At 45.0% G+C, this 18,898-nt stretch overlaps 1 protein-coding gene across 8 annotated transcripts in view; it reads right to left on the bottom strand.

Moving 5' to 3' along the window:
- The window catches only part of ADGRB2 (adhesion G protein-coupled receptor B2), a 1,096,893-nt gene that overhangs the window by 207,827 nt on the left and 870,168 nt on the right, over positions 1 to 18,898 (bottom strand). For all 8 annotated transcript variants that reach the window (XM_085648478.1, XM_085648471.1, XM_085648472.1 and 5 more), the window contains one exon: positions 5,041 to 5,191. In XM_085648478.1, coding sequence (XP_085504604.1) covers positions 5,041 to 5,191 — 151 coding nt within the window. The remainder of the gene's footprint in view (positions 1 to 5,040; positions 5,192 to 18,898) is intronic.

Below are 18,898 nucleotides of genomic sequence, written 5' to 3'. Positions count from 1 at the left end.
AGGAGGGTGGGTCAATGTGGAATATGCAGTTGGAATATCCACCAGAAAGAGCATTACAGAAGGTACCTTGTTCTTCTAATGCATGGGTACTCACAAACATTTTCCTGGGGGCCGCAAAGTTTGGTATATGGTGTGACCGAGGGCCGCACTGATGCCAGCGGGAGGTGTAAAGTGGAAGAAGGGGAAGCAAAGCATGTATATCTATTTGATGTCTTTAAAAATGAAGGTGTTCCTAAAGTTAAGGGCCAAGTTACTTCCTTTCTCTAATGGCAATTAACCTTTAAATAAGTGTTTGCTGTATATTTAAGATCTGTTTCCATGTTAGTGCTGAGACGAGTAAACAGCAGCCCAGTGCTGCTGCTGCCCAGGGGGCCACATTTAAAGGTCAGGAGGGCTGCATGCGCCCCCAGGCCGTACTTTGAGTATCACTGTTCTAATGGATACTTCTACCCGCAGATTCCTCCCTTTGTGAGTAGATACCAAAGACGTTCCTCTCCAGATGGTAGGCCTGTGGAATGGGCGAGACCAGAAAATTCTGTAGGATCAAATGGGCTAAAATGCTACTCCTGTCAGACATGGCTATCCAGGCAGTGGTGCTTCATGAATGTGTGGACTGGCGCCCACTTTGCAGTCTGACAGAAGTCCAAAAAAGCTACTCTGCACACCAGTCTGATGGTTGCAGATTTGGCTCTGGTGGACATAGCCCGTAGGCCTTCCGGGTGCTGTTGCTTGGCCAAACCACAGCAGATCTTTATATAAAGAACAATCTGCCTGGAGAAGGCCTGCTTCAGCACTGCTCTTCACTGCTTTGCCCCAGAGAAACCCACAAACAGTTGATTGCCCACATAGTGCTCTTTAATGCGATCAATGTAGAAACTGAGAGCTTTCTTAAGATCTAGGCGACGGGGTGTCACTTTCACCCTGGACGGGTGTGGAGAAGCACAGATTGTCAACAAGGTAATAGACAGCCCAATGTGGAAAGGCGTCACAAACTTTTGGGAGGACCGCTGCCTTGGTCCTTGCCACCAATTTGTGTGGAAAAATGGTGGTGTACGGTTGCTGGATATTAATTACTTGCGGTTGACTGATGCAACAACCTGATGTGATCGCTACAAGGAACACTGTTTTTACTATGATCAACCTTAGAGGACAACAGTGCATTGGTGTACATTTGGTGCACATCAAGAAAGTTAGAACTAGATTGAGGCCCTACTGGTGCATTACAAAATGCTTTGGCAGGAACCTTTGGACCAATCCTTTAATAAAAAGTACCACAACAGGTGATTCCAACAAGGATGGCTGGTCAGATGCCATTGAATGGCCGAAAAGGCTAAGAAATAACCTTTAACTGTGCACACAGCAAGGCCTTGTTGGGCTAGAGATAAAGAAATGTGACAAGAAGATCACCAAACAACAAACCTCTCTCAGCACCCTGAATAGATAGTCTTAGAAGAGGGGCACCTGACTGGCAAAATCACATCCATAACTTCAGGAGGGAGATCAAAGGCCATCTACAGTCACTACTCAACCTCCAAGCAAGGAGGTGTAAGTTGTGTAGGCTCAGATGAAGTACACTGCCTTGTTGCAATAGAAGGTCCTCCCGAAGAGGCAGTTGAATCAGAGGAGAGATGCTCAAGGCTAGAAGCTCTGGGTGCCACAGTCTCCTGGCCTAATCCAGAGCCACTATGATGGCTCAGGCCTGGTCCTTCTTATCTTCTTCATTATTTTGGGCAGGAAAATTAGAGGCAGAAAGACTTGCAGGAGACCCAATCTTCAATTCAGTCATCCCCAGGAGAGAACTGCATTGCGAACTCTAACACACAAAACTTTGGACACGGCGATGGCAAAAAGATCAAGCCAGGGTTCACCCCATTACTGGAAGATGCTCTGTGCCACATCTGAGTGCAGCCACCATCCATAATACCGTAGGCAGCATCGACTAAGTTTGTCCGCCCTGGCACTTAAAGATCCTGACAGGTGTTTTACAACCAGGGAAAGTTCTCTTGTTGCTGAGCCCACTGAGACCTCAGATCTCACTGTAGAGCATGAATGTGCCACCTGGCATGGACCAGTAGCAGGATAGGGGTGGCCAAGAAGCCTCAGAGCCACTCTCACTCACACATAGGTCAAGGGTTGAAACAACAGGATCATAACCTAAATACCCAGGACTCATTGAGGGGGGCTTGGGGAACTTGAAAGGCTCAGTGTACAGGATGGATCCAATAAAAGGGAGCCTCTGTGAAGTAGTTAGGTGGGAGTTCAACAACTTGAAGGAAAATCCCAAGGATATCAAGGGGTTGGCCATTGTCTGGAGGTGGTTTATGACTGTTTGGAGAGAGCACGTCTTCAACAACGTGGTGGGAGGCAGGAATTTCCAAACTCTGGAGATGGGCAGCCATCATCATGATCATTTTGGTGAACACCTATGGGCCGCTGCTAAGATCAAAGATGGCCAGTGAATACTGAAAATGCTCACGGCCTACCTGGAACCGCAGGTAGTGTCTGTCGGATTGCTAAACAGGAATGTAGAAATTGCCATCCTGCAAATCCAATACCACCATCCATTTTGAACTTGTCTTTCCTGAAGAGTAGGTTCTGAGGCTGGAGATCTAGAATGTGATGGAGTCCTCGGTCCCTCTTTGGCACCACAAAGTACTGGGAGTAGTAGTGAACTTCCCTTTAGAGAGTGAACAAGTGGTCCTCCAGAAGCTGTGGCGGTGTAGGTGGCATGCTTTGAGGAGTGGTAATGAAGAGCAGAGCATAACTGAGTTTAATGATTTGGAGCATCCATCGGTCTGATGTGATGTCTGCCACCCAAGGAGGTGAAAAAACATCTGTCCTCCAACTGAGTTTCCATTGAAAATACAGTGGAGCGTATCCAAACGGGTCACCGAAGCACCACGCTGGTACTAACTACCCTACCCAATCAGTCTGTGGTGTCCACGCCCGATCTTGTAAAATATTTTGCTGTGTTTGCAAGATGGCCTGAAATAGCCAGGGAGGAACCACTGGCAAGATATCAGATTCTGATTGAGGTTGAATGAAGGTTGTGGTGGATTCGTTTCGGAGTCCAAAAGAACTATTGGTTCCTCTTCTGGCATCAGTGGCGTTGCTGGAGGTGTAGGTCCATGTGAACCAGGTTTGGTCTCTGTGCTGTATACTGTCAGCATAGACGCTGGCCCCGGAGCCAGGGCAGACCCCGAAATGGTACTGAGAGGCACCACTGGCGTCAGGAAGAATCCACTGGTGGTAATCATCTAACTGTAGGTTCCCTCTGATCCATGGGGCCACAAGGTGTGCCAGGGGGATCTCTACTTTGAAACCTGATGTTCGGGTAACCTCTCTTGCTGAGAGTGGTGAGAAATGTTTGAACTTCTTAGGTTTCTTTTTTTTTAACTTATTCGACAACTTTGAATGAGAAGACGATCTCTCTTGAGAATGGCCTTCAGAGCGAGAACATGTTGGCATCCTAAACTTTGAAGGGGATTGTTCCTTGCTACAATGCTCAGTGACAGTTTGGCCTTGCAATCCCAGATGGGCTCCTGATTTATTCAAGCGCAGTCACAGCACAACACCAGAGACAGACCTTGTGAGGGTCCGTCACTGACATCTGTATGTGGCAGTCCTTGTAGTATTTAAACCCTGTTGTTTTAACGGGAGGCATGTCCTTTTCATACTGTAAAAAAATATTGAAAAAAGCTTTCTATCAGGTGACAGAAACTAGGGAGCAAACTCTGGATCCACCTTAGAAGGCGCCAATGTTGATGTTCTGCGGTGGCAATTATATGGTGGCTTCAATGTCACTTCGGGGATGGGACGGACCTGATGGAGAGTCAGTGTGCAAGGGAAATTGTGGGGAAAAATCAGCAAGTGCCTGGGGGTAAGGGAAGATTCACAAGGTGAGTAATCAGTGGTATCCATCAGAAGCAAGCTGTTTTGTGTGCTTCAAATTGTAACCATTTAAAGGGTGACATGTTTGAACGTATGATTGGCCCAAACCCTCATGACAAGGCAACTTTGAAACTGATGTTTAGGGAGTACAGAGAGAAGGGGTTTACTATACTTTCATTAAGAGACACTCTTGACCTGTGCTGTCAGTTTTGGGTTGATCCTTAAGGATTGTCATGTTCCATAGGTTTGCAGCTGATGATTGGGGTTCCTATTCACAGTATTAACAAGTGTGTCTAGCTAATGCATCAAGTGTGTGGTTGAGGAATTTGGAAGTAGTGACAAGTTTAGGGTAGAGAAGTAGTGTGATCATATGGCTATTACATTTGGAGAGAAGCGTAAAATATTGATTTGGGGAAAGGAAAAAACTGTTTTTTATTGGCTTAAATGTGGCAGCATTAAAGTCAGCTATTTTGTATCTCATTGAAGGAAGAGTTCATTGCTTGGTGTTCGTTCGAGTACTTTACATTCCTATAAAACTGAGTGTAATTGGAGTATTGGTATTAGGGGATTCCATGCTTGAGAGGTAGTTTGGATGCAGTTCAAGAAAATAGTTAAAAAGTAGTGGGCAGTGATCAAACACAAAAGGGACAGATGTGAAGCTGTATATAGGGTTACCATCCATAACACAATTGTGTTTCAGAAATAGGATTTAAACCAGTCTAAAACAGTGCAGTCAAAACCTTATCTCCTTCAGAACACCCAGTAGGGAGTTGTGGTCAACGAAGAGCACTACATACAATGTCGAAAATTGTGGTTTCAGTACTTCAACCAGAACAGTAACCAGAAAACCAGAAAGGATACATGGACGGACATTAAGATGAGAAAGAGACTAGGGGTGCGCCAGTGCCTGGTATGCAGAAAGCAAGCGAAAAGAACATGATTCACAGAAAATAAGAGAGCACATAATAGACATATCTATTTGGACAATAATTACAAAGACCTACCAAGCAGAAGAGACAACAATGGATTTAAGGAAGATGGAGTAAACAGCATATTGAAAAAAAAAAAGATTGGAGGACAGACACGATGTAAAGAGACAGAAGACCGAAGAAGCAGTGAAAAGATTTGGGTAAAAAATGAGGCTCTTACCCCACCCCAGGCAAAGGAAGCGCTTTCTGACCAGGCGTGTACGCATTTTACCAATAACAGCAAGATAGGACTGCCACGCCTCGGTCAACACCCAGCAAAAGGATGATAGAAAAAAGAAGTGCAGAAAAGCTGCAATCATCGTGCAGATGCCCTAAAAGAAGAAGAAAATACATAGAGGTTACTATCGATATTCGTGCATGATCCTCGCAAACCTATAGGATACGTTATATATTAACAAATGAACATCCATTATGGGACAACAGACCAGATACACTGCAGAAGCTGGAACACAATAACACAGTAATTGAGATCCAATTTCCCATCACGTTTCATTTTGAACAATATTATTTCATTAAATAAGCAATATATTTTGGACGTGAAACACGCATCTAGTATGTACTGCTATTAAAACAGCGCCTATTGCAGCTACTGGTTAATCCTAAATGTCTGCCTACAGGATAAAAATGTTTTGACTCTAACAAGGGTAGGAAATGCCTGACATGCTTAACGATTCCATGCAACTACATTACGCTCACTGCAGTGAGTGGGGAAGGCAGTGCTGACAGCGAGCCGTGCCAGGCTTTTCTAGATGTGAGCAAATGACACACACGACCCTGGTGCTGACTCCACTAGAGTGGACACTGCTCACTGGAACATGTGCTGTTAGTTAATTGTCGTTATCCTTTCAGGTGCACATTAACCGTTGTCAATAGCTCTGCATGCAATAACGGGCCTGCGCCGCAAGGACATCTTTGGGTGAAAGGGCAATTAACTACTGGTAAAATCCAGTAATAAGAGCATTACGGTTATTAGCACACACAAATACTTTATTAGGCTACCCTACGCATTAATCAAATTGAAACAGGTTTAGAATACAGGAAAATAACAATAATTTGTATTCACATCTTAAGCAATAGCAGCATCCCACAACACGAAGGTGCTAATAACAACTATCAGTCTAAGGGTTTTCGATTAAAATAATGAAAGGATAATAAGGTTCTCTAAACCCCAATGGCATAAAATGTCTACACACAACGGCGTAGCGAGCAGCGAATCGATGATACGCGAAAACCACTTTACTACGACCTATAGTCATCTATTATCTTCTGTAATCTACCTATTGTCTGTAATTGTCTATCCAATCTATACACTACTGTTTGCTACCATCCACTTTCATCCCTGATCTACGTTTGTTTTTAATCTATCTACGACTTAGTAACATATAAGAACCCCACTACTATTGAACTACATTTATATAGCACTAGCAGGACCCGAAAGTATCAGAGCGCTTCACAGAATTTGCGATAATGTTCACAAGAGGTACATGAGGGGATTCACTAGAGTCACAGTTAAACAATACAGCATTAACACATCACCCCAGCTCACACTGCTAATAGACACATCACCCCAGCTCACACTGATGACCAAGAGGCTCATCGGTCCCCACTGCATCTGAACAAACCACTACCATAGTTGGGGGGGTGAGGCGCTAGGTCTGGGGTACAGTACTCATGCACACATTCTAATATCCATGCACCACTTGTGCACTCGTTCTATCATCCACACACAAGTCATGCACTCATTATTCACTTCTATTTATCTATTATTCTTCCACTGCCTACTCCTCGCTATCAACTACAGGTTCTTTACCACTATCGATGTACTATAGTCCAAATAATAGCTATTGAAATGTATATGCAATTTACTAATTACTTCTTTCCATTTAGAATCTACTACTCAGCATCTTAACTACCCTCATCCATATACAATTTGGTCACTACCAGCATCCCCCAAGTAAAAGGTGCATAATATCATTGTTCTTCTCTCCATAATGTGCCACTTATTATCTTTACTCTTTTCGTGCATCTACTATTCAATACTAGAGTGATTTTTGACAGTCAGACAGGTGTTCTCATTTACATATACATAAAGCGGAACTTTTCACCACAGCTTCCGTTATCCCATTGTCATGTTTATTATAAGACCTACACTTCTTTTGTAAATATAAATTGGGTCGGTGATTAAATTATGTTGTCTGTGCCAACTTTGAGAACACGGTGAAACAGATGGCAAAAAAGTAGTGCTTTTTAAATCAGTTTGGAATCAGACACTTTGGGGCATAGCACAGGTAGGGGTAAGAGGTGAGGTGAAGGCATGTTCCTATTTTTCTTTCTCCTCCATATGTGCACTACTGTCATGTTCTTCCTTAAACAAATGTTAACCTGTCTGATGTATTTTGCTCCACACAGTTTCCATAGAAAAGCCCCACAGTCTCTCAGTGTGCATTCTTAATGGCTCTTAGTGCCTTGTGTTCAACGTGTTACCCCTTATTAGAAGGCAACAGCACTCTGCAAAGGAGAGTGGAATTGGCAAGGCTATGTTGATAATTCCCAGAGAAGTCCAGTCTCCAGAGTTCTACAGATAGCCCTACAAGCAAGCCTTGAAGAAAGACTCTAAAATTGGAAGGCTTCTCAGAAACCTCACAAAGTGTATTGGATTTCAGATCCAATGCGGCAAGTGTTTCCATTTTGTGTGATGACCAACAATGTGCAGTAATCATGTTACGGGATGCAGTGCTTATTGGTGTGATGGATAAAGGCGTGTGAGAGATTTTTATAATTTGGTTTATGCTGGCAGATCTGATTGGCGCTGCAGGTTCCTTATTGTGTTGGGTCGCTTTTTATGTTCTCAGTCAGATTTCCTATCTTCTGAAACTGAGGGAAGTAACAGGTGTAGACGAAGACTGAGTACAATTGGAGGTCTGTCGAGCTAGGCTGTGTTGACAATGGGCCTTTATAAGACTGCCATTATGAGCAGTCAAGAATGAGATTTGTTAAGATGCACTCAGTTATACTCATCGTTTTTGTCACTCACATTATAGGGTGTTGCTCAGAGGATGTGACTATTTGGGACCTACAAGGAGGGCTATGTTAGAGTCCTCTGGTGACCAGCAATGTCTGTCCGATCTCACCAGTCTTCACAAGGCTGTCAGCTTAATAATATGTGCTTAGTTAAGCAGGCTACAATATAGCCTTATAGGCCGCCAAAGCGGGCTACACCGGCTATTAAAGGCACGCTCCAGCGCCTGAGCTGAAGGCGAGGGCCTTTAACAAGGGAGCGGGACTTTAATAGCCGGTATAGACCAGCTACGAAGGGCTATAAGGCTATTAGAGCATTCTGTCACTAGAGGGCAGAATGTTCTAACAAATAAAACAAAGGCCACTCGAAGCCCGAGGGGATTTAAATCCCCTCTCGCTCCGAGAGGCCTTTGTGAAAACATTGGAATGTTGCTTTGCGGGCCTTGACCGGTCCGTAGAAGCACGAACCACTCCATTGTCTTCAATGAAGTGCTCCACATTCCAATGTTTTAATAGACAGTATATGTGCCCTCCAATTGCCAGCAAGATTCTGAAGGTCCTCACTAACATTATATGCCATTCCCACTAATGACGAGGGATCCGGTAGTGAATTTGCATATATCGCATCATATGGCGATACAAATGATATCAGCCTGCAACCGTGAGAACCATCAGAAAGACTAGCGTTATTGTCCTCCATCTTGTGGTTGGAGATAGGCAGTAGGGCAGACATTGTTTACTACGTTTATGATATTTATATTAGTCATGAAGACGGTTTTCAGGTGTTGAGTGGCATATCTTATGGTTAGGATGACTTCAGTGTCTCAAGGTTATTGCAAGGCTATGTTGGGGTGAGGTCCCCAGTTTGGGTAGGGTGTGTCTCTGTCAGACCTCTTGATATTATGTGCTGGTTGGGACTGTTTGTTAGTTCTGGACTGTAGCTATACTGATGGTTTGAATTATCATTCTGTATTGTACTTCATTCTCAGCTGTTGATGAATTATCTTAGAAATTACCTCTTTTTCACATCTCATGCGAGCATTCAAGGAGAATTCAATATTATTGAATGCTTCAAATCTTGGTTGGCAATGAGTTAAAGAGCTTGGAGATTTGTACTACATGTAGAACCCCCTATTGAATTCTTATTATAAGGTGGTATGATGATCCACAGTGCTAGCATGGATCGCAGTGTTCTATTTTGTTTTCATTGCTTAATTTTAATTTGTAGGTGAAGCGTTATTTTTTTTTGTGAGGCTCTGTGGACAGAGCAAAGTGACTTGAATATTGATTGTCTAGCTACGGATAGCCAATGGAGTGCTTGCAGGAGTGGCCTTGTGTTGTCTTGAGGGAAAGCAGGGGAGATTTACTGCAGCATTTTCGATTCATTCTATTTAAATTATGATGAAACATGGGTGCCAATGTATAGGCTATTGACACAGTCAACCTTGGAGTTTATGAGTATTAATATAGTTTTGTTGTTGTTGCTGATATCAAGGTGTGGGAAGAAGCATCATAGTATTTCTATTGTGTAGAAGATGATCCTTCTGACCTTGATGGCATGCAGGATGAGGGATACTCACATCTATAGCTTATGGGGCATCTAGTCCTTTGGGTGATATGGTTATAAGCTTGTATTTATGCCACTGATCCCGGGTGACGATCTCTGTCTCTGCAGTGTTGATCTTTAGATGGTTGCTGGTCATCCAAGCATCTTGCGCACAAACAATCATCAAGCCTTGACTTGCAGAGGCCTTCTCGGAGATCCATTTTTGTCATGTGCAGGAGAAGCATTAACGGTTTTGTCCATAAGGTAGTTTCCAATCTTTTCAAATTTTTAGATAAGTTCCACTGAGATTTTGTCACAGAAGCCTTGCTTTTTGGCACTTTGGGCTGCGGATAACAGAATTCTGCTACAATCTTGTAGAAATTTTGAATGGGCAGTCAGCATCAAGAATGCGTGTGTAGTAACAATGGGCCAGATGTAGGTGGCTAAATACCGGTCAGTAACGCCGAAATTCGGTACAATTCAGCGTTACCGACCGGTATTTAGCCATTCCTAATGTAGGTAAGGTATAGGTAAATAAGGAATCGGTAAATACCGATTCCTTATTGCTCTTGCATTTAAGGAATCAGTAATACTGATTCTTTAAATGCAATGTAGGAAGCACATTAAAGAGTGCTTTTGAGCCTTAAGAAATCGGTAATTACCACCAACTTCAAGTTGGTGGTAATTACCGATTTCCTTTAAAAAATCACATTTTTGTTTTTTGTTAAGTGCCATGTGGCACACATTCATGCCCTTAGGGCATGTATGTGCGCCACATGTGCACACATGCCCATTTCAGGGGTGCAACAGGGTGTCCTTTTGACACCCTGGCACCCATGAAAGTGCTCCCGCTATTAGCGATCCGGTAATACCGAATCGCTACTAGTGAATGTCTTCACATTCATTCCTATGGGCCTCCAAGCCCATAGAAATGAATGGGTAGGCATTCCTTATAACCGAATCTCAATTACTGATTCGGTAATAAGGAATATTAAGGATTCGGTATTTTTTACCGAATCTTTACCTACATAGGAAATACTGATTTCTTAATAGCGAATCTGTAAAATTCGCTATTAACAAATCGGTATTTCAGATTTACCTACATCTGGCCCAATGTCTTTTTATGGTTCTGATGGCCGCTTTGGTGGCTCTGTTATAGTGGCACAGCATGATTTTGTCTTTTTCATCATTTAATTTGCACCACTTCAGTTATAGGATGCTGAGAGGAGTTTCTGAATAGCATGCCCTTACTCCACGGTATCCTCTAAATCTCGTTAAAGTATAACCCAGTGTCATGTGCAATTAAACTCGAGTTCCCTACGAATCAAACCCAGTTACTTTACAGTCTCCTATGATTCTTCAGTTTACTTTACTTTACTTTATCCAGTGAAATTCTATTTTTCATGTACAGCTAGATTCCACAGTCCACTACATCCTGTGTAGTTACACTACAGTGTCTTTGGAACTCGGTGTGCTTGGTCTTTTGTACCATCTGAATCCTGTGACGTTACCACCCGCTACATTCCGGTATCCATGTGACTAAACACAGTAACTGTAAAAAAAACAAGCATTAGCATAGCCAATAGGTCTCGCCCTTGGGACCTTATAAGTATTTAGTTATGCAGCAGAATATCATTGGTACAACAGCATCAACTGTTGCATGGCTAAACACTTATAAGGTCCCAAAGGCGAGACCTATTGGCTATGCCAATGCTTGTTTTGTTATGGGGGCATAAATAACAGGAGGGTGAAAGTCAGTCAGTGAGTCAATTAGTGAGAGTGAGAGAGTCAGTTAGTCAATTAGTGAGAGTTAGAGAGTCAGTTAGTCAGTGAGAGTCAGTCAGTGAGAGTGAATGAGAGTGAGGGAGTGAGTGAGAGAGTCAGTCAGTCAGTGAGAGTGAGAGAGTCAGTGAGAGTGAATGGGAGTGAGAGAGTGAGTCAGTCAGTGAGAGTGAGAGTCAGTCAGTGAGAGTGAATGAGTGAGAGAGTGAGTCAGTTAGTCAGTGAGTGAAAGAGAGAGTCAGTGAGATAGTCAGAGAATCAATCAGTGAGAGTAAGAGTCAGTCAGTGAGAGTCAGTCAGTGAGAGTGAAAGAGAGAGTCAGTGAGAGTGAAAGAGAGAGTCAGTGAGAGTGAAAGAGAGTGAGTGAGTGATTCAGTGAGAGTGAAAGAGGGAGTCAGTGAAAGTGAGTCCGTGAGAGTGAGAGTCAGTGAGAGTGAGTCAGTGAGAGTGAAAGAGAGTCAGTGAGAGTGAATGAGAGTAAGAGAGAGTCAGTTAGTCAGTGCGTGTGCGAGAGAGAGTCAGTTTGTCAGTGAGTGTGCAAGAGAGTGTCAGTCAGTGAGTGTGCGAGAGAGAGTCAGTTAGTCAGTGAGTGTGTGAGAGAGAGTCAGTGAGAGTGCGAGAGAGTCAGTGAGTCAGTGCGAGAGTGAGTGAGTCAGTGCAAGAGTGAGTGAGTCAGTGCAAGAGTGAGAGTGTCAATGAGAGTGTCGAGTGTCTGTGAGAGTGTCTGTGAGAGTGTGATAGTCAGTGAGAGTAAGTCAGCCATTAATGCAAGGCATTTGCAGTTAGGGTGAGTACTCTGAAGCTCAACTTTCATTGTGACAATGGTTCAAATATAAAACCGGTACATGTTTGCAGAGTTTAACGATTTGTGGCTATTCCTAATGCTCTGAGGATACTATATTATTATATGTAAATAAATACATGCAGAACAAATAAAAGAAACAACTATAGTGAAGACTTGAATCTGCATGTTCTGAAAACCTGTAATTTCCCATCTTTCAAAAGAGCACAAGCAGCAGCTGTTTTAAAGCACTTGTGCGTGTGCTCGTCATTGCAAATTTATATTGATCGATTTCATTTTAAAATAATTCAATTACGTTAGAGAGACAGCACATCGGGTAAGGATTACAACACACCTGAGAAAACACGTTAAACTCTTATCTTATCAAGCCGGTGAGTGGTGCGTGCAAGCGCATGCGCGCACACTTTTTCAAGCATCCACTCGTGCTTGTGGAGCGCCGCTGCACGCTCCCGCAAGGTGGATGCCGCCACAAGCACGAGTACAGTGCTTGAAAAAGTGAAGAACGACGGCTGAAGGCCCTCCTATGCAGCGCATGCGCGCTGCGTAGACGAGACCTAAAAAGCAGGAGCCGAGACGGGTCCCTATCGGGCTCTCCATTTTTGCCCTCACTCTCCGGGTGAGAAAAAAGTCTTAACTCTGCAGCTGGACCACTCATCTCTGCTTTTGGGGTAACTTCAAAGCGACTTGTTAAAGTTCTTTCACAGTCTCATTTCAGAACTAAAGGACTGTCATATTATATTCAACAAAGTCATAGTTGTTGCTTATGCAACTAACAACCATTGACAAACCAATAGTTTTGGCTTGCTGTAGGTGTAATGCTATTTGTTGTATTATTTATATATAGATGCAATGACAGAAGCAGCAAAATACAAATCAGGCAGCACACTATGCTTAGCACAGATTTTTCGCTTACATGTTTTAAGTCACGCCCTTAATTACATTGGCCACGCCCCTTTGAGAGAGCCCCCAGTTTTTTCATCCCACTTAAAGCCCTGGTTGAAACCCTTTTTGAGTGACAAGATAGAAGTGTGTGTTTTGATGTAACATAGTAGACGAAAAATTAGATTTTACATCGTTTCTCGCATGCTGAGCTGATGCTGTCGGGGTGCAAGTTTCAATCTGTGAAAGTTCCGATCTCTGAAATGGAAGGGCTCACTGCAGGCCTACCATAAAGCAAGGTCATGGCGTAGCTTAGTCAGCGATATTTAGGGGGTGTGAATCACACTTCCCAACTAAACAAGCGGGAAAACCAACTAAGACACAGGAGGCCCGATCCTGGTCCCATACACCCATTTACCAAGCCAAGTATGCATTTATTTGAGGGGGTGTCACACTTCAAACACCCCACGGAAGCTACACCCCTGAGCAAGCTCAGACTGTGCGCCAGGGGTGGCGTCAGAATTCACTTCTAACTGGTCTCCTGGGAAGATTTCTTAAGGGCTAGGGGCGCGGAGTTTCAAATGAAAGGTCAACAAAAAGCTACACTGAAGTGTTAAAAGCGACGACTGACCGCATCACTTATAATCAGTTTATGTATGTGGCTAGCGAGCTGGATAACAGCCAGACAGCGGGGCTCACAGGAAGGGTGCGCTGTCATGTGACTGGAAACCATGCAAGGCAACATTTCACCTAACAGGCAGTACCTCGAGAACCACTTCCTTTTCTGTCTATGCCTAACTACAATACACATATGGGCCAAGGATCGCAGTTCTCACACTGCGTGTGTATCTGGCTGCACTAATCAGATCATACCAATGTCTGACAACACTAGTAAGACATCAGTTAGTTTGATCTTTTTCCAACTTGCCGAGATTTGAGAAAATAGAAGAGGGGGAAGTAAAACTATAGAGAGGAAAGGTATTTCCTTACTGCATAGAATAGTAGGATTTTATAAGAGAGAGGGGAAAAATAAAATTATTTTGTGCTTTGAAACCTACGGGGCTCCCTGACTAAGCTGCGGTTTGGCTTGAACGCGCACCATCCTATATTATATAAGCAAAACGTAGAAACAGTGTAAGGGCAGCTTGTCATCCCTGCCTTCTGTAAACAGACACAATGCTAGTGGGTAATGTTTTCAGCATGCCTAGCTAGACAAAGTGATCGCGATCAAACATCAAAGCGGCCGCGAAAGTGAAAGTAATCGCGGTCAAGCGCGGCACGCGCGCCCGCGCACATGCACTGTAGCTGTAGGCTGGCCTGGTGGCACTTTTTGGAGCCCTCTCAAAAAGTCTCGCCAGACCAGCGCATGCGCTGGGTCAGGCGAGACCTAAAAAGCAGTGACTTCTGTGTACTTACTCAGAAGTGTTCTGCAGCGTTGTGCGTTAGCACTCCAGCGTACTCTAAGCTCTCCAGGCCTACACACAATCCAGAGTTCTTGTAGACCTGGGCAGTAATACTTCAGCTTCCTCTGATCTCTCCACAATTACATTTCGGTGATCTTTTAATCACTCGAAGGTATACACTGGTATTCCCTGGGACACTTCAATGGCCTCTATGTGATAACAATGCAGTTATTATTGAGGGCTGCCATCTGGATGGGCAGACTATGCATATGGCTTAAAATTCTCAGATCCATGCTGAAATTACCCTCTCTGAATAGTAGTCACTGTTCTATCAAGTCATGCAGTACACTACTTACTTGAGATCCCTGCACCATGGGCCAGATACTGTTAACAGCCACATAGAACACTCAAAAATCATCAAGTAAAGAGCTGAATGATGGAATTAAAGGTCTGGTCTACTGTCACAAAGTTACATCCGTCGACTTCTCTTTTAATTATTTTTTTAACATATTGTAGCTATATGAAGTATCACATGTCGACACTGCCTGTTGTGCCAGTATATGGACGGATCGTTTGCCAATATATGCATTTGTATTCTTAAGTTGGTTGTACTTTGATCCGCTTTCTGTTCTAAAATAGCCGAAATGCTAATCTGATGAACCATGAGTGCCTTCAGTGTTTGTCCATCATACAGAAAGGTAGTCTTTCATTCCAGTGTTTCTCCATACCTGCTGGAATTATGAGTGAAAGAACATTATTGCTGAAGGGTAGCTGTGTTTCATTCACCAAGTTGCTTTTTGGCAAGGATACTGGGGGCTTTGTGAACAACTGTCTTGAGCCTCTATGTGATCATGGGTAAATAGCGAGACAACTAATCATTCTGGCATTTTTTGTACTACAGTTACAAGATTACATAAGCTATTTATAATAGTTGTAGAGTGCCCTTCTCTAATTCCAAAGATTTACATTTAAGAACATCTTATATTATATTCTGGAACACCACCATACACTGCAGCACAATTGCACTATAAATTGTTTAAATCATGCCCCACGCTAACCCCTTCAAAAAATTGTAAAGGCATCCTCAAGATTCCTAGAAAATGGTACTATGTCCCCTTTGTCTAGAAGTCAAGAAGTCAAAATGCAGCCTTAGATGCTTCCAGAAGCCTTTCCATTACTACACCTTTAATTACCAAACCCAACAATCATTGCAAAGTTCACCAATTAATCAAGAGACACAGAGACCAGCAATTTAAATATTTGCAAAGCAGAAAGAAAGCCTACTGCTGAAAGTCTAAAGACAGCTATGAACCTATGTACCTGGAAAAAGGCAGCTACTTACAGCAGCACGACCCCCAGAGACAACTATCAAAGAGAAAGTTTGGGTAATAAGAGTTAACACGCTTTCTTCACAGACAAACCAATCTTAGCTGGGCCACATAAGACTCTCTGCAGCACCAAAACAAAAAAGTTACGGTAAAGCAAATGACCTAAGAGAAACCAGCCAATCAAGGGTATGGTTCGAGAACACTCACTGCTGTGAACTAGTAGATGTCCTGCTCTGCCCAAGCCAGCAGTTACATCATCTCAGGAAGAGGTAGGACATCCTCAGGTTTCAGACGGCAGAGCCTCAACCGGCTGCACTATCAGAAACCTTTAGCCAGAGGTCCTTCTGTCCTTCTGTCACATGGCTGCAGGAAACAATGCACCAAAAGACCCTCCCTATCAAAGCAGGCCTTCCGATACTTATCTTTCATGTTCATGATTGCGGCATAAGACAGGGAAGTCTCAAAACATCAAAAAATTTAAAATGTTCCCTATTCACTGGGAGAAAACTCCCAATAAATCATGCATTTTTTTCAAAATGTTTTTCAGCATACCATCAGCTGTTTGTTATTGTATAGTGGACCAAGACCACTGACTCATTGTCAGTGAAATTGCTCTCCCTCCCTCGCAGCTCAACCATTAAGTGAGGCCTTCCCCCAAGCCCCTGCACTCTCGAGTGTTGGTGTTTGAGGCCCTCCTCCACCTGCAGGTTTCACCTGCGCCTCATCCCTGGTGGTCCAGTGGACCTCTGTCTCTATTCTCTTGCTCTGCTTTTTCTCTCCTTTTTCACTTGTTTTTCCCTCACTTTTGTCTCCCTCCTTCACTCTCCTTCTGTGTCTTTCCTCCGTTTTTCACTCGTTTTTTACCCTCATCTCAATCTCCCATTTTCACTCTCCTGTGTCCTCTGTGTCTTTCCTCTACTCTTTCTTGCACTTTTTCTGTCTTATTTGCACTTTTCACTCTCTTTTTGCCTTTTTCCTTTTGCCTTTTTAGCCCATTTTTCCCCGCCGCTGCTGCCCCCGCGGGCCCTCCCCCCCAGCACGACCAGTGCGACCGGCCCAATCCAGCTCCCCTCCCCACTCCCGCCTCCCAGCTGTCCAGCCCTACCTACTTAATGGCGGCCACTGCTGCCGGGGAACCAAAGGCAAGCTCTTCAGAGCCAGTCCGCGACCCGACTGCAACCAGCGCCAGGAACCCTGGATCTCTGCACCGCCAACGCTACGACCCAGTGGCACTCCACACTCTCAACCCAGGCTGCACCAACAACTGCAAGCTAGCATCACCAGCTGACACCCACGGACCCTTCAGCCGTCAACGCTGCCGGCACACCTGCAGCACCGCCAAGACCACTGACCCAGCGCAATCCACCCGCAACAACACAACCGAACCGAAGACCCTGCAATGCATCCTCCTCAACGTCAGATCCCTCCACAAACATGCCACTGAACCTCTGGGACCTCCTCGACAGCACTACCCCGATCGTAGCATTCTTTACTAAAACCTGGACCAACACCACCTTGGGACCAGGCATCACCATTGCCATTCCCCAAGGATACAAGATCTCCAGGAAGGACCGCCCCACCCGCCCGGGAGGAGGAATCACCATCGTCCACAAATCCACCCTCTGCTTGAGCACACTCACCGACGAGCGCGCAGACCTGATGGAACACCTTCACTTCAAGATACTGGTCAGCCCTACCTCCACCCTGAGAGGAACCCTCATCTACCGACCCCTGGAACCCGTGGACTTTTCGCCAACTCCATCACGGACATCATCTCCCCGCATGCCATTGCATCCACCAACTACACCCTACTGGGAGACCTCAAATTCCACCTCAATAACCAACTGGACCTCAGCACGACATCCCTCCTGGACAACCTCCACAACATTGGACTCCGCCAGATCGTGACCAAACCCACGCACTCAGGAAACTCCATCACCTTCAGCCACACCACCGAACTCCCATGGACTGGCCATCGATGCGTCCACTTCACCTTCAGAGCACCCACCATCCAGAGACACCAGCACCTGCTCCCACGAAGAAACCGGACCAGAATCACTGACGACCAGCTAATCTCATCACTCAACAACTCCACCCCAACCATCGCGGAAAATGACGACGCCAACACCGCAGCCCGAACCAAGCACAGATGGATCTCTGACAGCACCAACATCATAGCCCCCCTAAAGAAAAACAACACCCATGCCAAGAAAGCTAGATGGTTCACCACGAACTTCGAGAGTCCAGACACACTTGCCGTCACCTCGAAAAGGCCTGGAGGAACACCAAGTCCACAGCAGCCCACAACAACTTCAGAGCCGCCACCAACTCATCAGAAAAACGAGGAAAAAAGCGATTGAAGACAGAATCTCCACTCATGCACACAAGAGCAAAGAACTCTTCAACATCATCAAGGAGTTTGCCCAACCCACCAGCGAGTCCACTGACATCCCTCCCTCACAAGACCTCTGCGACAAACTCAGCACATTTTTCCACCACAAAATCAAGAGCATCTACGACAACTTCGACGAAGACAACCAACACACTGAACCCTCTCCAACCACCCCGACACCCTGAAGCCAGCGATCGGCAACTGGACAGCCCTCACCACCGAAGACACACTGAAGACGATGAAGTCAATCCACTCCGGGGCCCCCACGGACCCCTGACCCACCACATTTTCAACAGAACCGCCGACACCATCGCACCCATGCTCTGCCACACCATCAACCACTCCCTGGCAACCGCCTCGTTCCCTGACGACTGGAAACATGCTGAGATCAACCCCTCCTGAAGAAACCCTCGGCGGACCCCACCGACCTCAAAATCTACAGACCCATCTCCCTACTCCCATTTCCAGCCAAAGTCATCGAGAAAGCCATCAACAGCCAACTCGCCACATTCATTGAAGAGCACAACATCCTCGACTCCTCCCAATCCAGTTTCAGAAAAAACCACAGTACGGAAAACGCCCTCCCCGTCGCAACAGACGACATCTGTACCTTACTGGACAAAGGAGAAACAGCAGCCCTCATCCTCCTCAACCTCTCAGCGGCGTTCGACACAGTCTCTCACCACACCCTAATACGCAGAATCCATGACGCAGGGATCCAAGACAAGGCCCTCGACTGGATCCGCTCCTTCCTCTCCGGCAGAACGCAGCTGGTCAGACTCCCCCTTTCCTCTCGGACCCTACACCTACCACCTGCGGAGTCCCCCAGGAGTCCTCCCTCAGCCCTAGGCTCTTCAACGTCTACATG

Source organism: Triturus cristatus, chromosome 3_2 (genome assembly GCF_964204655.1).
Source record: "Triturus cristatus chromosome 3_2, aTriCri1.1, whole genome shotgun sequence".
NCBI classification, from domain to species: Eukaryota; Metazoa; Chordata; class Amphibia; order Caudata; family Salamandridae; genus Triturus; species Triturus cristatus.
Note: the sequence above shows the minus strand (reverse complement) of the source record. Positions and strands in the feature narration are given on the sequence as shown.